At 31.5% G+C, this 24,854-nt stretch overlaps 1 protein-coding gene across 2 annotated transcripts; it reads left to right on the top strand.

Annotated features, from left to right (window-relative positions):
* Window positions 1-2,554: 2,554 nt before the first annotated feature.
* On the top strand, window positions 2,555-23,883 carry LOC143054889 (perlucin-like protein). Of its 2 annotated transcripts, none has more exons than XR_012971867.1 (6): window positions 2,555-2,687; window positions 6,091-6,311; window positions 6,596-6,669; window positions 6,861-6,954; window positions 7,875-8,099; window positions 9,574-9,641. XR_012971867.1 is itself a non-coding variant. In XM_076227978.1 (6 exons), the coding sequence occupies exons 2-6, from the start codon at window positions 6,092-6,094 to the stop codon at window positions 23,820-23,822; spliced, it is 624 nt and encodes a 207-aa protein (XP_076084093.1). In that variant the 5' UTR covers window positions 2,555-2,687; window position 6,091; the 3' UTR covers window positions 23,823-23,883. The 2 variants fall into 2 exon arrangements, 1 of the variants encoding a protein (XP_076084093.1); XM_076227978.1 differs by lacking the exons at window positions 7,875-8,099; window positions 9,574-9,641 and adding exons at window positions 22,076-22,300; window positions 23,812-23,883.
* The last annotated feature ends 971 nt before the right edge of the window (window positions 23,884-24,854 follow it).

Genomic DNA, 24,854 nt, shown 5'->3' with positions numbered 1-24,854 from the left:
CAACTATTCAAAAGAGAAAAACAACGGCATAATTTATAAACAATATACAAAAACTAATATTAACACAGCAAAAATCAAAATACATTTCTTGAACACCATTCCCATTAAACCATCGCACTTTGGCGTGTAAACCAACGTCCTTTAACGTGTCATATACCATCGCACTTTAGCGTAGCATACCATCGCACTTTAGCGTGTCATCTGATCGCATATAAAAAACAAACAACCATCGCACTTTAGCGTAGACCATCGCACTTTAGCGTGACCATCGTACTTTAGAGTACCATCGCACTTTAGAGTCCTACAAATATATCTCATTTTTCTCCTATTTAAAACACCGTATACAATAAGAAAGTTTGTATAGCTAACCTTTGCTCCCTGCACTTCACAAAGATGAAAAGTTCCTAGCATCCCCTATAATACAGAAATAATTGTTCCCATAAATAGTTTTTTCGTTTGAATTCTTTATACATTTTTCATTTCGTGGCCTTTCAAACATGACTGTGATGTTTAAAATTTGTTCATTGCTGCAGGCCATACAGGAGACCATAATGTTGATTTTTATGTCATTTGGTCTTTAGTGGAGAGTTGTCTTCTTAGATGCAATCATACTAAATCTTATTTGTATATGTGCAATCAAGCTTGGTGTATTTTGTTTCTATGTAAAAAAAAATTTGCAACAACAAAAAAACCAGCGTCGTCTTTGAAACTGCCTCAAACATTAAACAAAACACATCAGTGATCATATGCTAATTTTAAGTACTTGGAGTCAATCTAAAATCTAAAATAGCTGTCATCTATGGAAATCGTTAATCATAGAACTCAATGGGAAATACTTTAAAAATGAAGTGTGTGCAATTGTAAAATGCTACTAGGGTGGTGAACAAAAAGACTAAACATACTTGTAGATAAGTCTGCAAATTCAATAGAAAATATCTTAAAATTCTGCTACAAAAGGGAAAAATAAATATAATTATACTTAATAACATTACAATTTGTATCATGCATATCGTGCAAATTTCAGTATGAAAGTCACAAAGTACCATGAATCAAGCCGAACTATTATCATCATCCAAAAACTGAGCTGTGTCCACACTTGTTAGTATAGAAAGGTATATATGGGTGTTCATTTAGAGGACAGAAGTTCCAAACCAGGAAAGTCGCCTTCCAAAATATCAATTTAATAATAAGTATAATTTATTTACAGTCAATAGGTTGATGATTCTGATTGTATCACTAGCCAAGTAGTCATGGCTTCTGTGTTTACATGAAGTATCATTGATATGGTCATAATTATAAATGAGCTGTATACAAATGTTTGATTTTTTTCGAAATACTAAGAATGTTTCTATCAAAGTAATATATTACCTTAGCCATTCGGCAGAACCTATCAGAATTTTGAGTCTTTAGTGCTCTTCATTTGTTCTTTGTTTAGGACTTGTTTATTTAAACAATATTTAGTTTGAAATTTAGTCCAACATTGTTAAATCTGCATTTTTGCATAATTTATCAAAGACGTTCGCTTAGCGGAGAAACATCAAATCGATTCGGCCAGGGTTACACCCGGGATTTCCAAAAGACCGCAGATGTCATACAAATTGACGAATCGCACATGATAATAGATAATTCTACTGAAGCATACAAGTTTACAGACATAGTACTAATATCCCAAACAGACAGTATTCTTAAGCAAGTTAGCTTGTCATGTTTGGGAATTTTTGTCAGATTTCCGGAATTCTCTGGTTTTCCTCAGAATGCCTTAACAAATTTTGTCCATTGACCGCCATTTTTCTTTTAATAAATCTTTTATTTTTATCATATAAGCTATCTGTAAAAGTTTTATAAAATCGTTGTTATTTTTTGATAGTTTTTGAGAACTTAGAATTATTAAGCTATGAAAAATCAAGAAATAACATTTTCCCGCCAAAAGTTCAATGGCTTATATCTCGAAAACAATCAAATTGACCTATTTTTTATTTTTGCTCTTTTGGTTCCTTAAATGATCCCCTTTCAATATATGCTAGTGTCATAAAAAGCTTGTTATTTTGAAACTGAGTTGAGAACCTCCTTAAAATTGTGTCATTGATAGTTGGCGTAAAAGTTCAAAGTTCCATAGTTAAGGAAATTTGTCAAATGAAAACCAGACTGTAACACATAATGCTACACATTCATATGCGTTAGGAAAATTTTGGGGCAAACAGTTGCAGAAGATTATAGTTCACACTGTGCAACATATAAATAATTAAATACTTTTATAATTTTACTCTTTACAAAACATATTCTAAACCCATGAAACTGAAACTGAAAACTTATTTGAAGTGTCCACGAAGTATCATTGCACTTCAATGATAAGACAGATTTCAGAGAAGGATAAATGAACGTTTCAAACAAGTACTTTATTCAAGTAGCAATGTCGGTTCTTATACCGCGAAATATAATGTAAAAATCCTAGGGGGTTTTGGTTTTAGTTTTAAAGTGTTTATCTACTTTAACTTTGAGTTATTGTTACATCCCCATTTCTTTGAAACGTGTCATCTTCCTCTTTCTCAAAAGAAAGTACATGCCGACATAAAGTCTATTACTTCAAAACATTGAAATAATGTGTATTACATTGTCATAAAGAGGATTTCTAAAGTTCAATCGCATTTTTTCTGGGATTTTAATTTTATAGATAGAAAAGACTAAAGGTAAGACGACGTTAGAGTTAGGAAACTTATTTGATTTTGAAACTTCTCTCGGTTTTACATTTTATATTAAAATATTTCCTACATTCTATATGATGGCAGTCCATATAACACTTACACTATCTCCATGTCCATGTTCAGTGAACCCTTAATTCTGGGACAAAATGGGATGCATAATTTCGTGATTTTTTTATATGTTTTACTGTCAGTGTAGAAAGTTTGTCATCAAACTCTGTTTCCTTCTAGCCCGCTTGTTGTTTGATTATTTTTTTCACATATATTCAATATAAAATATATATATATATCATCACTACAAGAAAATTATTTGTAACTTATTCTATCAAAAATGAATGAGGAATGTTTAATAAGACGTTAATCAATTCAAATAATTTTGATATGATCAGTAAATTATTGAGGTTCACATTGCAGCAAAATGCCTTGAGTGTGTTTGTAAATGTAATATCTTTGGTTAGCATGCTTGCTAGCTGAATCCTGAAGTCATTATCTCGTTAGGTATACTATCCTCCTTAAGAGTAGACTAGTCCGACAGATAACCACTTATTATATCTGTGTGTAGGACTAGACTACTCCAAATTGGAGGGTAGTATAGTTAACCTTATAAATCTTCACGGTTCAGCTAACAAGTAAGCTAGCAAAAAATATGAATTTTACTTACACACTCAATCCATTTTGCTGTAACAGTGAAACTACTAGCAAAGTAATACACAAACCTGATCAAACTGTGATAGAGATATATGTGTCTTTGTTTAAAATTGTATTGTTTTTAGAAATGTAACAATATAATCTGAATACAAGAATATTATAAGGATAGTTTTTTTGTGAACTAAATCTTTAAACTGTGAACATGATTGATAAAAATATTGAATTATTCGGTTTACCAATGTAAACGTTACGCAATGATTTCTTATAAATTCCTATCTACTTCCGGACGAAAATTCAGAACGTTGCACTTTTTACAGTGATTAAATCTGACTTTTATTATTTATTATCCTTAATTGGACAAGGTAAAGTTGACTGATTATCTAGTTAGGACACATACATTTTTTTTATTATACAACATTAACTTAATGAACGTATAGTATGCTACATATTTTTTAATGGCCAAGACTCGCATAATTGCCGAAGAGACAACTCTCTAAAAGACTCCAAATAACATTGGAGGTAACAACTATTGTTCACCGTTAAAGCGTTATCAATAAAAATTGTACGTTTATACTAGAGGCCATAAGATATCAATTCATACACATATACGCCGCCACATGCTGCTTAAGTAACATTTCAGTAGTTGTCGTATGTTATATATTATTGTTGTTGTTGTATAGAAACTAGTCTATAGTTATTTGACCACGCGATCTCCGGTTTTGATAATTGAGTCGTTTGGTTGCTGACTTTAATTCAATGCACTACTACCAGCATATCTGTTTAAACATATCTATATAGAGATTCAAATAGTTATCAAAAATACCAGGATTATAATTTAATACGCCAGCCTCGCGTTTCGTCTACATAAGACTCATCAGTGACGCTCAGATCAAACAGTTAAAAAGCCAAACACATACAAAGTTGACGAGCATTGAGGACCCAAAATTTCAAAAAGTTGTGCCAAATATGGCTAAGGTAATCTACTCCTGGGCGTAAGAAAATCCTTAGATTTTCGAAAAATTCAAAGTTTTGTAAACAGAAAACCGCGGTAATCGAATCGGGTTCATCTACCCAAATTCATTTAATTGCTACTTAAATTTTCCAGTCTTTCTTTTTATAGGTCAAATTTTAATGAAAGCATCGTTTAATTTACAAAAATACCATACAACTATTTTAGTCTATCCTTTTGTTGCCGTACCAAGTTGAACTATCTAGACTGTTCGTTGTTTTCCTTTGTTTCTATTTTTTTTTTCGGAGGAGTTTAATGTTGATGGTTGTTGTGGTGTGTTGTACTGTCCAGTGCCTTTGTTATTTCTGTTGGTCTGGTAAGGAACGTTCTTGAATTGAATTCATCAATCATCAAAAAAACATATTTCGGTATAACTTGTAAAAATGATCTGCACATGAGATGTTTTAAAGACAATTACCATCTTTGAAAATAAACGGTCGACCTACTGAATTGTTTTGTTGAAATTGATTGCTTTCACTGCATAAATAGACAATAATAGTGCATTGACTTGACATATCAACGATATAAGGATGAGGCTTAGAAACGGGGAAATGCGAGGCTGTGCCGAGCAATTTCCCCGTTACGGACCGAATCATTATATCGTTGATATCTCAAGTCAATGCACTATTATTGTCTTTATACTGCAATCTAAAAAAAAACATTTTCAATTGTTGTTTGATATGTTTTGATTTAATATTAAGAAACGTCCCCCTTTTAGAAAAAGGCCTCATATCATGCATGCGGAGAAATATGCAACACGATGAAATGTACATTTATTTTACCTGTTGAAATTCGCAATCGATGGTGAACGAGTTTGTCTGAGAATGAACCTAAATATCAACAATAAGCGTAACACATATAATGATTTACAGTTTGCAGACCAAAAATAATAAAAAGTGGATTATGTTTTGTTTTTTTTTTATATAAAAATTGCAAAAGAAATAAATTGGAGTCGTTGTATACATTGAAAACAAGAACAGGTTGAATAGGTTGTATGAATAATTTATTATAATTTCAAAAATTTCTCTTTGAATATTCATGAGGAAAAGTGATATCATGTCAGTGACTGTATATGACATAGAAATATACGGTCAACGCATTTTGACTGCTCAAATAGAACGAGTGCAGTATAAAAGATCCGAATTATCACGACTGTAACATTATAACAAAACAAGGATTTAAATCTGTATGTTAATCTTATGCGCAATGTTGGTATAAAAGATTTACATTGTTTAACCCTTTGTTTGTTGCATGGAATGAGTGTAACAAGTAAGAAGCAGAATATAGATATATAAGAAATAATTGTAATACTTTTTTCTGTCTATTCGAAATAAAATAAAAAATGTGGTGCACACTAAATAACCTGCGTAGCGGGTTATTTTAAAGTATGCACCACATATTTTATGTTATTTCGAATAGACAGAAAAAAATATTACAATTATTTCTTATAATTTAATTCTAAATTTCATTTTAAACCGGAGAAAACCATGAAAAAACGTTGATGATGTCGAGGTCACATGACTAAATTATGCCTATGAGCTGATAAATAAAACAACGTCCGCCAATCAGAAGACGCGTGACTTCTAAAATTGAATTATATTTGAATAATAATTATAATGTTTAAGGTGTTTTGTTGGTGTTTTTGAGGTTATTGCTTTTATTTCAATCAATGTAATATTTTGTGTTTCTTTATTCATACAAAATCTGCCATATTTTTTTTTTAACTTTTCACAGCATGACTTCCAACTTAAGGTTTGTCTGCTTTGTGATCTGTGTGGTATGTGGGACGGTATTTTCGTTACCATGTCTAACAGTGAAATCGAAGCAAGATTTTGACAAAGCCAGAGAAGCATTAAAAAGTCTGGAAGATTTCCTGAAAAACCAAGCAGCTTCTATAAACTCTAAAATAGAGGCTTTAGACAAAGATATGACGTCGATGGAAGAGGATTTCAAACGTGAGAGGTTTTCTATTGTTGTGTAACTATCTACAAAGTAGAAAGCTAAATTATACAAAATGTTAAAATATTGTGATAAAACTAAATTTTGTTTAAACTTACAAAATAAGATTCACTAAACTTACATTAGTCTATCTGTTTCCACTCTTTAGCATTAACCATTAAATTACCGTTTATGATATTTTACTAAAATTTCGTTTGACATTGAAATGCTTGTCAATTTTCGTTACTGCTTTGTGATATTTTCATTCAAATTGTTGATATAGTTTTATCATTTTATTCAGGGAGACAATGGATGAAGTACAACAATCACTGCTACTATTTTGGAGATGACAGTGTAATATGGACTGAAGCAGAGGTAAGTTTAAATCTATAGTATTCTTTCAGTTTATCAGTCTACTTCGCTGGGGCATAGGATCATCACTGAAAGTATATTTCATCAAAACTATGCTATCATTGGTTTTATTTATTCATGTGAACTGATGCATTAAAAGCGTTGCACAAAAAAAAAAAACGAAAACTAAAATTCAAAGTATATTAATGTTTTAGAGAAAATGCAGAGAGATTGGAGGATATTTAGTAAAAATTGATGACGCCTCGGAAAATAGTTGGATATTTCAGCAAATAAGTAAAAGTAGCAAAAGTAAGTTAATCAATAAATTCTATATGAAACGGACAACATTGTGTCTGTATATTGTTGAAGACTATGTTTAACTTGGGATAGCTCAAAAGTTATTGATTTTGATTGCAATTATCTACTTACAGATTTGATAACTAACTGTATATCTAAATTAAACATTCTAACTTGTTTCGTTCTAAAAATACCTTTAGATTGCTGCAACGGTTGTAGTATTTGCCGCTATTAGTCCATGAATCTTCTCACATGAGAACTTATATAGTTTTTCTGATTATGGTAGTACATATATGTAGGACTCTAAAGTACGATGGTCACGGTATATTGCGATGGTCACGCTAAGTGCGATGGTCTGCGCTAAAGTACGATGGTCACGCTAAAGTGCGATGGTCTACGCTAAAGTCTAAAGTTCGATGTTGTCTCACGCTAAAGTACGATGATTGTTTGTTTGCTAAAGTACGATGATGGTAAATCACGCTAAAGTGGGACGGACCAATAGGGTAAGGTTCGAGGAATTTGAAAAAAGTCAAAGAACATTTAATGTAAAAATAGTCCTTTTTTAAAATCTAGTACTATAAGGTATACCATATGTGATAGGCATTATAATTTAACAGTAGTCTAAAGTGAATGGTACTAAAAGACAAATCCAGTAATACTTGCTCAAAAGGTAATTTAAGTATAAAAAAATACGATATTTCTTGTAAATGACATATATACCTCAGAGTTTTAAGACTTCAGTATACATGTACAGGAACTAGTGTTCTAATCTATTCAAGAAGCATGTAATGCTGTTTAAATTGCACAAACGATGATTGTTTGAAATACACTGATACACTCCATACCAAAAACTTGGGTATTCCAAATACATTGAATTTTTTTTATAAATATTGTTGACCAGGATAGTTATGTTTCCTTTTATACTCGTTTAGAAGACTATCGCTGGCTAGGATCTACAGATGTTGTCAATGGTGACTGGAGATGGATATATGATCAAACTCAGTTAAGCTACAAATACTTTGGTTCATGAAGACCTTTTCCAACCAGTAGTTCAAACTCCTACACATTTAACTGTATTGTAATGCACAACAGCAAGGGTAAATGGTACGACTACCCATGTAGTAACAACAAACCCTATGTCTGTGAAAGTAATTTCTGTAAGTTCTATACAGCTGGTTATAACTGACTTGTCATAGTATTTAAAAGTTCGAGTATATAATCCTCCTTATTTAGCATACGTATTTATTTCTTTAAAAAAAGCGATGCGAACATAGAAAATTTTCAAATATTTCATTTTTATTTGAATCGTTAGTGTTTGTTTCTTGTTTGGTTTGATTAAATGTTCCTTGTGCTGATGCAGAGGTGAGGGAAAACAGGTGAGTAAGCACAAGTCCATACAATCATGATCCTGTTAAACAATGTTTTAGTACTATGTAAATCATTGGAAACATATTCAAGTTTCTTCCCGCAATTTAAGAAAAATTTGTTCCAAGAAAATCTAAAGAAGACCTACAAGTTTAAAGCAATCTTTACATCGTACCTTTCCCTATCACCAGGTGTTGTGAAAACTCCAATATTTGTTTTGTTTTATGATATTGTTATATTTAGGCAAAACGGAAAAAGATTCTTCACACAAATTTGTATATACATAGAAAATATGCACTTCACTTCTTGTGCAGATTTGGATAACTATGCAATTTCCGTTTTCAGTAAAAGCTTAGCTGAAGGGTCCCAATTTATATAATAGGTTTTAAGTCGTTGGTAGTTAAATCTTTCCGTCATCATATATGTCCACTCCAATATAAATAAACTCATAATAGATATGAAAATTAAAATTTTGTACGACAGATGCGGGTTTTGATTTTAAAAGACAGATCAGTGACGCTTGAATCAAAAAAAGATAAAGGTCAGGTCAAATAAAGTTCAAGGTTGATAAAAATGAGGCAATCTATTCCTGTGGTATAAAATCCTTTGTTTTTCGAAAAATCCTTAAGTTTGGTAAACAGTTAATTTATAATTATGACCATATCAAGTCCTGACTACTAGTGTTTCAGACATTAATTACTTTGTCAAACCTTCATGAAATTTTTCGAAACTTGGACAGATACTTGAATCTGGATAGGCCTATATACTGTGTATTAATAATGATGACTACTATTTATTGCTAAAATACGTTGCCGTTTTTAATGATAGAAGGACTAAGCTTGCTTTTTACCTTTAGATTCAGTCTAAGATAAAAAATCAATAACTTTTTTTAAAACTTCATGAAATTTTGCGAGACTTGGATAGATTTTTCTTCGAGATAAAGAAAAAAACAAGCGAAATTTTTATGATCTTTTCTTCATTCTCCATTATTAGACTTATAGATAGACTATTGTTTTGCAGTTAAGATAAAGATACAGTTTTGGGTAAAACAATAAATGACTTTGTTTAACCTTATATGAATATCAGGAAACATGGATAGAACATTCTTTGTGAACAATAAATTTTTAAAGGTTAATGCACTATAATTTTACAGTAAACATTACCCTTTTATGGTGTAGAGTTAATTATCATTATGATTATTATTAAATTTATTTGACACCAGATTTTCACTGTTAGCAAGTATCTTACTTTCAGTTTTTATTTCAGGTTTCCAATAGTACATTGCAGATATCAACAGATGACAGATTCAACATTATTCAATAAAGTATCACTTCGATACATCGTTGTATTTATTGTTGAATTTATGAAGTTTTAACAAGCCCCTTGAATGGCTTGTATACTAGTATAACACTTATAATGAGTTGCAGTATATGGGCGTTTTTCAATAAAAGCGTAACTTTCAGACCTTAAAAAAATGAAAAATCAAATTGTCTTAAATTTAATTTCAAGAGTTATTTTGAATACCTTTATTATAGACCTGTTTGTAAACAAAAAGTGCAATCTTAAATACTCTTTAAAATGATATTATTTTCATAATTTGTGTACTGTGTCGCAGGGGACTTTTGTCCCCTACGAAACTGCTTCTAAACACTTATATTCTTGCAATTTTAAATGTTTCCTATAGACATTCCAGTTTATTTATTATACTAGAAAAATCTCATTTTTGTCTACATTGGAGAACCATTTTTTATCGATAAAGATTAGACAGTACTTCACATACGAAGGTACAACTCATGTTACGTAGTGGACATTTTGATGCCTTTCGTAGTTGACAAAACCGTTTCGGAGTGGACAAAAAGTTTCGTATTTGACATCAAACCTATTCTATGTTATTAAACACAAAATAAAAATTACATGAAACTAACCCTTGTTATTTGTTTTGCACGAATATAATTGAAAAAAGAGTATGCATGGTAGTGGTAGTGTCCACTACGAAACGTTTTTCTCCCATACTTGTTTCGTAGGGGACCGTTTCGTAGGGGACACACCTTTTGGAATTAAAAATCTTATGTTAAAAGCTGTTTAATAAAATAGGTTAGCTCTAAACATACTTTTGAATTATTAAAGAACTTATATTAAGTAAAAATAACATTTATTTCCACATTATTTTACGATATTTTAGAGTATGAATGTTGAACAGGCGGTCTAGGGACATGCCATTTTGGTTGTTTTGGATCATTCAGGAATCAATATCTTATCAATCCTTCTAAAAAATAAACTGTTTCTTTGCTTAAAAATGTTAAAATCTAATTCAATGTACTGACTGCACAAAAAATTACTTGCAAAGATCAAACACATTTTTTTAAAAGTGGCTGGGACAAGAAAGTACGTTTTTATTGAAAAACGACCATATATATATATTGTAAATGAAGATTGGTTGGTGCCTAAAGATGAATTAACTATTGTTAGTATCATTTGAGTATATCCGTGAAAAGGCAAGAGTAAGATATAGCTAAATCAACACATTTACACACTGTAACCTTGATCTACCAGACATGTCTTTGGAATTATTGTAGTTATGACGTGGCAAACACAAGAAAAATATGACTGAGACACAGCAAATAATTTCTCTACAAAATTGTATAGTAACTTAAATTCTATCAATAAGTAAAAGATCTGAAAAATGATCTTTTATATCTGGGCGTCACTGGTGAGTCTTGTGTGGACGAGGCGCGTTTTTGACGTATTGAATTTTAAACCTGATGCTTTTTGTTATTCATTAATCATGTGTTTCTTTGTCTAATACGTTCTCCTATTAATTTGTATTGTAGTCCTGTAATATTATGTTGTCATTTCAATGTTATATTTAACATTGCCATTAAAGTGCGAGGTTTGGCATGCCACAAAACCAGGTTCAACCCACCATTTTTTCCTTTAAAAATGTCCTGTACCAAGTCAGGAATATGGCCATTGTTATATTATTATTCGTTCCTGTGTGTGTAACATTTTAACGTTGCGTCGTTTGTTTTCTCTTATTTTTGAGTGTAATTTCACATTGCGATAAAACGTGTCACAGTACTTGTCTATCCCAAATTCATGTATTGGGTTTTGATGTAATATTTGTTATTCTCGTGGGATATTGTCTGATGCTTGGTCCGTTTCTGTGTGTGTTACATTTTAGTGTTGTGTCGTTGTTCTCCTCTTATATTTAATGCGTTTCCCTCGGTTTTAGTTTGTTACCCCGATTTTGTTTTTTGTCCATGGATTTATGAGTTTTGAACAGCGGTATACTACTGTTGCCTTTATATATATCGTATTTTTTTCTATTTGAATAACTGTATACAATTAAAAAGATGGCATTGCTAACCTTTGTTCCCTTGACTTTATAATGGTGAATAGTCCCTAATATATATAAATGACCCCCTCCATTTATATATATATATATATATATATATATATATATATATATATATATATATATATATATATATATATATATATATATATATATATATATATATATATATATACCTTAATATACCTTTAATAGCACACTTTAAAAATTTTGTTTGAAATGGTTCCCCCTTCTCTGGCCATCCTGCCAAGTCTGTTGGTAGATATAGTATTGCTGAAAACAAATATCTCCATTTAGAGACAAGTTAAGTAATCTATATCAGAGACATATATACATGTGTGTTTATATGACTTTTTCTATATATAGCTGTCATGTGATAAAAATGCTTGATTGCGAGTTGAGACTTATAAGGAAGCTTTTTAAAACTATTTTTAAGGGGATCTAAAGAATGTAAAGAATTTTATACATTTTCTTCACCTATTTATTTAAAAAATTCAACAGGCTCGTCCCGTTTCTTTTATCTAACACTTTCATAAGTGTTATTCTCAGTCTATTTTAGAAGCTGTCACATTTACATTAGATATATTATAGTTATCTTCCATAATATGTAATTTTGAGTTGAGAATTCAATCATTAAGAAACAAAGCATCTTTCTTTTCGAAAGGGTTATCTTAACTTTGAGCTTTTGTCCCCAAAATAAAGAAAAAAATTGTAGTAAGTGTATCCTTCTTAAACAAAGGTACTCGTTGTTTTATCCAGAAAGCGTTTTCCTGACAGAAGAAAAAAGGGTCAACCAAACTATATGATCGAGCATAAACAAATCGTGACTTGATTGAATCATGGTTTCTAGGATATTCTTGCTTTTCTATGTTGGAAAAATTAAATGTATGGTAAAGTGAGTAATTTATCTCGAACGATTATGTCCCTATTTCAAGATGTTAAGTCGATTAAAACGCATGAGGTCCAATCAATCCTTGGAGATTGATAATAACTACATGAGATATATCTTAATACTATTATAGAATAAACATAAAGGCTTTCAGTGGTGTCTTGCCATGGCTTTGTTGGAACTTGTTTGTTTTCTTTTTGGCCTTGAATGTTTGTCCCTAATATTTATTTACTGTGCATTTGCATTCAGATATTACAGATCAAATTTATTCGTTCATATTGTATTAATTTACGTTTTTTGATTGAGTTAAGCCTGCCAATTGATATTTTATCGTGTGTTTTTCTATGTTGTGATGTTATGCTATTGTTTCAGAAAAGGAGAGAAGGTTTTGTACCATTAAAACGTTTAATCCCGCTGCAAATGTTTGCACCTGTCCTAAGTCAGGAATCTAATGTACAGTAGTTGTCGTTTGTTTATGTAATTTATACGTGTTTCTCGTTTCTCGTTTTTTTTATATAGATTAGACCGTTGGTTTTCTCGTTTGAATGGTTTTGCACTGGTGATTTTGGGGCCCTTTATAGCTTGTTGTTCGGTGTGGGCCAAGGCTCCGTGTTGAAGGCCGAACATTGACCTATAATGGTTTAATTTTTTTTAATTGTTATTTGGATGGAGAGTTGTCTCATTGGCACTCACACCACATCTTCCTATATCTTTTTCAAACACTTTTTATAATACTGGATGAATACTATATAAAAAAGAAAATATGCCTCTCAAAATGAAAAAAATCTTTTTATGGGTTCAAGATACCGATATACTAACGTCAAACACGAGATTCTATACACCATAGTTGATATGAACCTAGCCATTCAGTCATAGGACTTCAAATATTTAATCATTTACGGGTTGATATGAAATACAAAAATCAGATAGAAATTAATGTGGTTATTAAATTTGATATCTGCTTGTTTGTGCTTTGTTTTTGTTCTAAAAGAAAGTGTGACACAGTGATGACTGCTGTATCCTTATTTTGACAATATTACCTATAATGTTTGTTTTGTTCACGTATCGTCGTAAATATAATGGAATTTGATGCAACTGTCATACAAGTGAGAGGTTTAGCACTATAAAACCAGGTTCAATCCACCATTTGCTACATTTGAAAATGCCTGTACTATGTCGGGAATATGACAGTTGTTGTCCATTCGTTTGATGTGTTTTATCATTTGATTTTGCTGTTTGATTTGGGACTTTCTGTATTGTATTTTCCTCTGAGGTCAGTATTTTTGTGATTTTACTTTATACTACGAGGGCCAAATAAACATGCACTATAATTGTTAATAAAGTGTTACAATCAAATTGGTATTAAATCAGTGACCTTGATCTTCAACCTATTGACCCCTTAATCAATAGGCATCTTTCCATTTCAAAAATATTCTTTTGTATAAGTTTGATTCAAACAAATGGACGGACAGAAAAAGCAATTAACAAAAATGTGTCCATAGAACACGGAGGCCCACTCGCACTGTCATTTTCTATGTTCAGTGTACTATGTCAAAACTCTAATTTGGCATTTAAATTAGAAAGATTATTCATAGGAAATATGTTTACTATAAGTGTCAAGTTGATTGGACATCAACTCCATCAAAAACTACCTTGACCAAACACTTTAACATGAAGTGGTACAGAGGGACGGACTAGCAAATGGACGAACAAACGATCTGACGCACAAATCGAAAAACATAATGTCCATAAGTGGGGCATTAAATTAAAAAATAATAATTATGTCCCTTTAGTGAAGGACGTGTTGTTGTGCTCTTGTTATTATTCTAGAATAGGATAGTTTTCATACATCTTCAAAGATCAAGAATTTGGTGAGATCATTCCATACATTCAACAACACCATATTGATAAAAAGAATTTAAATACATCTGTAGATATTACTTCATAAATATGTATTGATTTTCAAAATCAGATCACTGTGAACTGTTTTCAGCGATTCACTACATATCTAACATATCATGAACAATCTAACGGAACTTAGACCCAGCGATTTACTTGTTCACTCAAGTTTTATAGATAGCCAATTTGATCCTTTTGATGATCTTCTTTCGTCACAAAGACAAACTAACATTATAATAGATGTTCCTTCCAACACAAGCAACATAAGCAACGATACAAGCATAACAGAATCGATAATAAAATTTATCCAAAAAGAACTTTTATCCTTACCTAAAGACAGCTTTGGGTCTTAATTAATTGATAAATTCCAAAACGCACACTGTGACATTGACGACATTCGCTACGCACTTCTAGAAATTGCAAAATGTCAACATAACTTTCCATATCTGAATGCAACTCTTAAAAAGCGCCATAATTTGTCCTAGCAAACCTAACGATGAATCAGTTGAAAACAAATTTGGTAGCGATTGCTATGCGCTTTATTTAATACATTCGGAGAATATAAGGAAGATTTAAGATTAACACTTAATACTCGTTCGCATACGCAAAGTTCCCGAAAAATGTCTACAGCAGATGAAAATAACCAAGCACATTCTAGCGAATTCTCTCAAAACTTGTGTTTAAAAGAGACACTCGTGCGCATAGAAAGAGAAATTAATACATTGAAAGGTGACTACAATCAGGAAATCGAATATCTTAATAAGACCGTCTCTGTATTAGTACGAGAAAACAAGCAACTGGTCAACGCTAACCAGAAAAACAATGACCGGTTACGTAACTTTCAGAATCAAATTTCATCCTTACGAGAAAACAACGAAAACTTAGCTAAAACAGTAAACAACATGAGTGTCGTTACACATGAAGCGGAAATGACTTAAAAATCAAATAAATTAGCAATTGAAAAAAGTTCAGGAACTTTCCGAAACAAACTTGATGAATACGAAAACAGCTTTCAACAGTTAACAACAGATGTAAACAAAATAAAAAACGACTTTAAAACAGTAAAACTAGATGTTAACGAACTACGTTCAAGCGTGAAATCTGAGTCATGTAGAATTAACCAGCTAAGTGATACAAGAGCGCAAGGCGTTGTAAGTCTGAAAACAAAGACAAACATCATGAGTGATAAACTGAAAGAATTTGACGATGAACTCAAAAAAGTAAATATTGATTGTTTTCTCACGCGAAGTCAATTAGTGATATGCGAACGCGTATCATAAACACCGAGAAAGATGTCAAAGTCCTTGACAAGTCTACAAAATCGTAAAAACTTCAATAGAAAATAAAATCAAGAACACCAACAACAATATAACTGGAAATGAACAAAATACAAATATACAAGTGCATTTTCCAACTTCCATGTGTAATCCCACAACCGTTGACAATTTTCGTGGATTTGTTAAAAAAAAAACAAGACACCGTGTATCCAGATTCTACGTAGCTGGTATCGACAAACACAATTCATTTGAAGAATCTATGCGTGAATATCTCGCTGCAAGAGGTGTTAATGTAACACATTTAAGATATTTTGATAAACAAAATCGACGAACAGCTTCTGTGCAACTTAATATCGATCCTCAAAGTGAAACCTTAATACGGGATCCGTCTTTTTGGCCTGAAGGCATTTTTCTAAAAGAATGGCTCCCATGGTCAGTTTATCTATCTACAAAGATCGAACATCCATAAATGTCTTTAAACATAGCATGTTGGAACTGTCGCGGAATAATGTCCGCAGTACCATATCTACTAGAATTCTTAAATGATAATAAGATTGGTGTTATTTGTTTATCCGAACACTGGCTTAAAAAATCACAATTTCACTTCCTTAATTCAATCGATAAACAAAACTATTAAGTATTTGGAAAATGCGCCGATGAACACTGCCCGGAAAAATACAATTATAGCGCCCGTGGAGGTGTTGCGATCATGGTCTCTAAAACTTTATCTCCGTATGTTACAGAATTAGTAATTGATAGCAATAGGATATGTGGTATCGAACTAAAACTTCCTAATTTACCTAGTATATTTTTCTATCTATATACTTACCAGCAATTACACAACCCAACGAAGCATTCGTTAATGAACTTGAATACTTAATGGACTTATACAAATCGTATTCGAACCACGGGACGGTGTATATTCTTGGTGATTTCAATTGCAAGATTGGTGGACGACGATATTCGTTTACTCAGGATCGTCGTAGTCAACTTCCTGAAAGTCTCCTTATTGACAATAACAGTATATCATTACATGTTCAGGACTTTGCCAAAGGTCCGGTATGAACATTTCAATCTTATGAGGATGGTCCTAAAACAGGGATAGATCATATAGTTACAAATAACGAAAATACACGAGATATTCACAATGTGTTTGTCCCAGACGAAAGCATATTTAACGTTTCTGATCACAAGCCTATTGCGTGTACTTTACTAATTGAACAATGTCATGATGATAGTGACAACTTATACGAAAGTGTTATTTCTGACAAAGTCTCGTGGACCAAAGCGTTAGAAACGAATTCAGTAAATGACTATTCATTTGCAGTCTCACAATTTTTATGGTCTGTTCAAATGTCGCCACTACCAGCGACCAAAGAAGATATCGAGCTCTACTATAAGACTATTATAGTTGCTATTCAAAAAGCTGACAAGGAAACACTCCCACATAAGCAATTTGTGAAACATATAAAGCCTTATTGGACGAAAGTCGTAGATTTATCACACAAAATAATGCTAAATAAGCGCAGTTTATTGATACTGAACGAAAAAGTTCACGAAAGAAGCGATCAGTTCTTTGCTGATTACAAACATGCAAAACGGATCTTCAGAAATGAAATGGATAAAGCTTACAACGAACATATTATGAACATTGCCAACAGAATGGAAGAGTCTATCGACAACGATCAACGATATGTATGGTCGGTCTTAAAAAGCAGACGTAAACAGAAAACTTTTTGTCGTGAATTGAATTTAAATGAAATAGCTCATGCAAACGAAAGTGAAATATTCGACGCATGGGCGGACCATTTTGAATCCATTTTTCTGTTTGATAGCAAGTTAACAAATTCAGCAAACATAAATTTGGTAAAACATGAAGTGAAAGGGGGGTTAAGAATGATCGATTTTGACAGTTATTTTACAGCACTGAAAGCCTCATGGGTCTCTAAATTAACAACAACCAATATGCCGAACTGGAAGATTATTCCTACTAAATATTTTAACAATCTTGGTAAAAACTTTCTTGTTTTTAACATGAATTTAGATAATATTAAATCAATAGATGGACTTGCAAAAATACCCGATTTTTATTTACAAGTAATTTCAAGTTGGGTTAAAACAGGAGGAGGTTTATCAACATTTTCTAATCACTTTTCTAATATTAGAAAACAGATTATTTGGGGAAATAAATATATTAAATGTCGCAACAAATGCTTGTTTTTCCCGAGCTGGGTTAAAAGTGGATTGGTTTATATTAATGACATATTCGATCGTGAAGGAAATTTATCCGAAAGTTTTATTTTAAAAAAGTTAATTAATAAAACAAACTGGATTGCAGAGTTGAAGATGTTAAAATCCTGCATCCCAAAAGAATGGATGCAAGTTTTAAAAAAAGAAAACTCCGTTAAGAGTATAATCAATATATGTAAGGTCAAATTAAGATGGCAAAATAAACAAATTGAAACAAAAGATATCAACCATAAAATACTCTATAAAACTTTAGTAGATAAAAAATATATAAAGCCAATCGGTATCAACATTTGGACAAGATATTTAAAATTAGAATACATACCACAGATGTCATTTGTATACGATTTTATATTTAAAATTTTAAAGGAAAATAATCTAAAAATTTTCAGATGGAAACTGCTTCAATATATTATTCCTACAAAGCAGCTACTATTAAAGTGGAAAATATCTGAGAACGATAAATGCAATTTTTGTAAAACAAAAGAAGAAGATTATTTGCATTTCTTTATTACATGTTCATTTTTGAAAGATTTTTGGGAGAAAATACATTATCTTCTAGCAAAAATGAATTTTCAAAACAAGATATTAGCAAAATATATAGTATTTGGATACAAAATATTAATTTTAATTATTTCTTGACAATTATAGGTTTTTGTATTTACAAGTCGTACTATGTATCCGAGCAAAAACTGAAATTTTTAGATGTGTATGCTATGTCTATAAAGGATTTACGAAGATTCATGAATGAGAACAAAACAGTATCTCAAAATGTATTTTTCATAAAGTTAAAAAGATTGATATAATTGATGGGAATAAAAAATAATGTTTTATTATATTTTATTATATTCTGTGTATTTTCCTGGATACTCAGAAAGTATTTCACAGGGATACTTTATTGAAGCTTGGACAATGAAGTAAACATGTAACAAGCAATTTGAAGAATAAAGAATATTTGTTTGTTGGAAAAAAAAACAAAAAAAAAACATGAAGTGAATAAAATACGTCAAGCGCAAAATGAAATTAAAGCTCCAATCAACTCATTTGAGTTTGAAGAAATTTTCAACATTTGTAAAGTTTATGTAACAACAAATCTACAGGTTTAGACATATTTCATATGAGCATGTAAAATATGGCGGTAAAACATTGCAAAAACACTTATGCAATCTATTCAACATAATAATACAAACACGTTATACTCCTCTAGATTGGAAAACAAGTGTAGTTATACCGTTATTCAAAGGCGGAAATAAAAATAAAAACTGATCCCAATTCGTACCGCGGTATATCGTTAACAAGTTGTATCGCCAAGATATTCGAAAAGTCTCTTTATCCTCCATTCGACTCCTTGCACATAAAGTTTCCACATCAATTTCATATGGCATACCAAAAGGAGTTATCAATTATTCACGCTTCATTTAACTTACAAGAACCGATTCGTCATTATATTGAACGTAACAGTGATGTTAGTGTTGTGCTGTTAAATAACACGAAAGCTTTCGACACCGTATGGCATGATGCATTGTTATATAAACTGCATAAATATGGAGTTACCGGTGATTTATGGCTGCTCATAGATGAAATATACAGTGACATGAGCAGTTCTGTACTGTTCAATGGTAGGCTATGTCGTTGGTTTGAACTGAAACGAGGCGTTCGCCAAGGTGGCATCTTATCAGCTCTGTTATATTTAGTATACATAAACGATCTTTTGTGCGACATTAAAGACTCTAAATTTGGATGCGTTCTTCAAGATATTAATGTAAGCAGCTCTAAAAGCAACGTCTTACATTATTCAAAGAAGAACAAGAGTTTTTCAAGCAATCTTACTTTATATGATGACATCATACCACTCGTGACGTCTGCCAAACATGTCGGTATTCTTCTGAACTGCAAATTTAGATCAATGGACCAGACATTGAATGCTTGTAAAGTGTTGCGATCAACTGCTCTTTCAGTTCTAAATTCTGGAATTTATCCATCAATTTTAAACCCTTTGACGTGTTCCAAGATAATACTTTAAATATGTTAAAGCAAAGCTCTATATGGTTGTGAGTTATGGAACAATTTGACTCAAACAAAACTCACGATGTTAGAAAGATCTCACAGATTTGTGTGTAAAATTATTCAAGGACTTCCGAAACGAACCCGTTCTGACAAGTGTACAAGTCTTCTAGGTTGGTTTTCAGTTGAAAGCATTATCAACAGATGTAAACTTTAATTTTTTGGTAGACTATGTAGGTTAAAGTCTTCTGCGTTTTCAAAACGAAAATTGATAAGCAGACTTATGGAATTGAAACATAAATGCGTTCCAGAACAACTTGGTTTTATACCTGACATCTATAAAGCAGCCGAAAAATATAACATTACAGATTATATTGTTAATTTTGCCAAAACTGATTCTTTTCCATCAAAAAAAAAAATTTGGTCAGTTATTGTAAATCAGAATATAAATGCAAGTGAAGAAACATGGTGGTTTTATCGAATTTCATGCGATACAGACTTTTATATGTTTAGACATATTCATTCTGCAATCAAACCGCATAAAGCATGGACAATTGCGAAACCGTTTCCCTAACTTCGTGTCTCTGCCAAGTATGTTATTGACTCATGTTCTATAGTACGTTATGAAGATGAACATTTTAAATACTTTGCGACAAATGTGGAAAGTTCTTCTTGAATATCGTTGAACACTTACTGGTATCCTGTGATTCTATACATGACAAAAGAGATGATCTATGGCAAGACATTATTAACATTAATCCCATTCAGTTCAGTGTTTTTATGAACAGTCTTTCGGCACATGAATTCACAACAACAATTCTCTCTTGCAATACGTCATATGAATTAGAAAATGATGAATTAACTTTTTTCTCTAAGACTTGTGTTCGTCACGTTGAAAAAATCTGCAGAGATTTTTACAATTGATAGAAGATGTGTCCGTTATCGATATTATTGACAGTGCTCATGTTTTCTTATATTAACTTTGTTTTTGATTTTCTGATTTATACATTTCATGTACACCAAATATCTATAATAGAGGAAATAAAGTTATATATATATATATATATGTTGGGTTGATGTTTAGACGAGTTGTATATACATAATGTACAGAGCCATGTATCACCATCATTGCTGGTGATCCGATGGATAAATCTTTTGTAGAGTTGTCTCTGACTCAGACGTACTTATTAATATAATTATTTTCTGTGACTGTATCTTGCATTAATTTGTAGGATCCTTTACTATAGATAATTGAGCTGATCTGTAACAATAACATCTCCATGCCTTATATATCATGTACTGTAGTACGACGCTAGATTAAAACTGATGAGGAAAGGTAACACACGACCACCGAAAGCTTTATCATTGTGAAGCCCAGGTGGTTGTGTGGTCTAGCGGGACGGCTACAGTGCAGGCGATTTGGTGTCACGGTATCTCAGTAGCATGGGTTCGAATCCCGGCGAGGGAAGAACAAAATATTTGCGAAAGCAAATCTACAAATCTAACATTGTTGGGTTGGTGTTTAGACGAGTTGTATATATATATATAAACGAATCTAAATTGAAAACTACGTTCAAACCAATGATTGCGTTGGATAAAAACCGCAATTTTTATACTTGTGCATGTAAAACAAATTTCGTTGTAGAAGGGTCTAAATACAGCACAAACAACATTTTCCAAAAAGACCAAGAAAGTGAAAAAGTATATTGAAACAAAACGCATTTGACTAACAGGTCAAACACCTGATGTTCTTAAACCCTGCTGACTGTCATTGGCGATTGCCAAATAAAATTGATCACGAGATGTAACAAAATGGATCTTAATATAAATTTAATACTAAACAGAAAACGATAAACTTGTGACCAAGATGTCATACCACAAAATATATATATACGTTAGAGTTTAAGACTTTATTATACATATACTGGAACTAATCTATTTAAGAAGCATGTAATGCCGTTTAAATTGCACAAGCGATGATTGTTTGAAATAAACTGATACACTCGATACCAAAAACTTGGGTATACAAAATACATTAAAAAATGTTTATAAATATTGTTGACCAGGATAGCTATGTTTCCTTTTATACTCGTTTAGAAGAATATCGCTGGCTAGGATCTACAGATGTTGTCAATGGTGACTGGAAATGGATATATAATCAAACTCAGTTAAGCTTCAAGAACTTTGGTTCAGGAAGACCTTTTCCAACCAGTAGTTCAAGCTCCTACACATTTAACTGTATTATAATGCACAAAAGCGATGGTAAATGGTACGACTACTCATGTAATAACAACAAACCCTATGTCTGTGAAAGTAATTTCTGTAAGTTCTATACAGCTGGTTATAACTGACTTGTCATAGTATTTAAAAGTTCGAGTATATAATCCTCCTTATTTAGCATACGTATTAATTTCTTTAAAAAAGCGATGAGAACATAGAAAATTTTCAAATATTTCAGTTTTATTTGAATCGTTAGTGTTTGTTTCTTGTTTGGTTTTATTAAATGTTCCTGGTGCTGGTGCAGGGGTTGAGGGAAAACAGGTGAGTAAGCACAAGTCCATACAATCACGATCCTGTTAAACAATGTTTAGTACTATGTAAATCATTGGAAACATATTCAGGTTTCTTCCCGCAATTCAAGAAAAATATGTTCCAAGAGAATCTAAATAAGACCTACAAGTTTAAAGCAATCTTTACATCGTACATTTTCCTCTCACCTGATGTTTTGAAAACTCCGATATTTGTTTTGTTTTAGGATATTGTTATATTTAGGCAAAACGGAAAAAGATTCTATCACACAAATTGTATATACATAGAAAAAATGCACTTCACTTCTTGTGCAGATTTAGATAACTATGCAATTTCCGTTTTCAGTAAAAGCTTAGCAGGAGGTCCCAATTTATATAATAGGTTTTAAGTCGTTGGTAGTTAAATCTTTCCGTCATCATATATGTCGTTGCGATATATTTGATCACTCCAATATAAATAAACTCATAATAGAAACGAAAATTAAATTTTTTTACGACAGATGCGGGTTTTGTTTTTAAAAGACAGATCAGTGACGCTGGAATCAAAAAAAGATAAAGGTCAGGTCAAATAAAGTTCTAGGTTGATAAAAATGAGGCAATCTATCCTTGTGGTATAAAAAATCGAAAAATCCTTAAGTTTGGTAAACAGTTAATTTATAATTATGACCATATCAAGTCCTGACTACTAGTGTTTCAGACATTAATTACTTTGTCAAACACTCATGAAATTTTTCGAAACTTGGACAGATACTTGAATCTGGATAGGCCTACTGTGTATTAATAATGAAGACTGCTGTTTATTGCTAAAATACGTTGCCATTTTTAATGATAAAAGGACTTAGCTTGCTTTTTACATTTAGATTCAGTCTAAGATAAAAAAAAAAATCAATATCTTTTTTTAAACTTCATAGAATTTTGCGAGACTTGGATAGATTTTTCTTCGAGATAAAGAAAAAAAACAAGCAATTTTTATTATCTTTTCTTCATACTCCATTATTAGACTTATAGATAGACTATTGTTTTGCAGTTAAAATCTAGATACAGTTTAGGGTAAAACATTAAATGACTGTGTTTAACCTTAGGAATATCAGGAAACATGGATAGAACATTCTTTGTGAACAATAAATTTTTCTTAAATGTTTTTTTGTTCTGTCGTCTTTATGAGACAGGTTTATGCACTATAATTTTACAGTAAACATTACCCTTTTATGGTGTAGAGTTAATTATCATTATGATTATTATTAAATTTATTTGACACCAGATTTTCACTGTTAGCATGTATCTTACTTTCAGTTTTTATTTCAGGTTTCCAATAGTACATTGCAGATATCAACAGATGACAGATTCAACATTATTCAATAAAGTATCACTTCTATACATCGTTGTATTTATTGTTGAGTTTATGAAGTTTTAACAAGCCCCTTAAATGGCTTGTATACTAGTATAACATTAATAAGGAGTTGCAGTATATATATTGTAAATGAATATTGGTTGGTGCCTAAAGATGAATTAACTATTGTTGGTATCATTTGAGTATATCCGTGAAAAGGCAGAAGTAAGATATAGCTAAATCAACACATTTACACGCTGTAACCCTGATCTACCAGACATGTCTTTGGAATTAGTGTAGTTATCACGTGGCAAACACAACAAAAATATGACTGAGACACAGCAAATAATTTCTCTACAAAATTGTATAGTAACTTAAATTCTATCAATAAGGGAAAGATCTGAAAAATGATATTTCGTATTTTTTTCTATTTGAAAAACTGTATATACAATTAAAAAGTTGGCATTGCTAGCCTTTGTTCCCTTGACTTCATAATGGTGAAAAGTCCCTAATATATATAAATGACCCCCTCCATATATATATATATACCTTAAGATACGAAAAAGAAAACTTAAAGAGCACACTTTAAAAATTTTAGGCAATGGTTCCCCCTTCTCTGGCCATCCTGCCAAGCCTGTTGGTAGATATAGTATTGCTGAAAACAAATATCTCCATTTAGAGACAAGTTAAGTAATCTATATCAGATACATATATACTTGTGTGTTTATATGTCTTTTTCTATATATAGCTGTCATCTGATAAAAATGCTTGATTGAGAGTTGAGACTTGTAAGGAAGCTTTTTAAAACTATTTTTAAGGGGAGCTAAAGAATGTAAAGAATTGTATACATTTTCTTCACCTATTTATTTAAAAAATGCAACAGGCTCGTCCCGTTTCTTCTATCTCACACTTTCATAATTGTTATTCTCAGTCTATTTTAGAAGCTGTGACATTGACATTAGATATATTATAGTTATCTTCCATAATATGTAAGTTTGAGTTGAGAATTCAATCATTA

Source organism: Mytilus galloprovincialis, chromosome 1, assembly GCF_965363235.1.
Source record: "Mytilus galloprovincialis chromosome 1, xbMytGall1.hap1.1, whole genome shotgun sequence".
NCBI classification, from domain to species: Eukaryota; Metazoa; Mollusca; class Bivalvia; order Mytilida; family Mytilidae; genus Mytilus; species Mytilus galloprovincialis.
This window is presented reverse-complemented; position numbering and strand designations above follow the sequence as displayed.

What these genes read in the sequence shown, in the direction of transcription:
- LOC143054889 (XM_076227978.1), top strand. Translation starts at nt 6,092, where the DNA reads ATGACTTCCAACTTAAGGTTTGTCTGCTTTGTGATCTGTGTGGTATGT. An exon ending in GATGGAAGAGGATTTCAAAC is followed by an intron (nt 6,312 to 6,595) that starts GTGAGAGGTTTT and finishes CATTTTATTCAG; the next exon opens with GGAGACAATGGATGAAGTAC. An exon ending in AATAAGTAAAAGTAGCAAAA is followed by an intron (nt 6,955 to 22,075) that starts GTAAGTTAATCA and finishes ATACTCGTTTAG; the next exon opens with AAGAATATCGCTGGCTAGGA.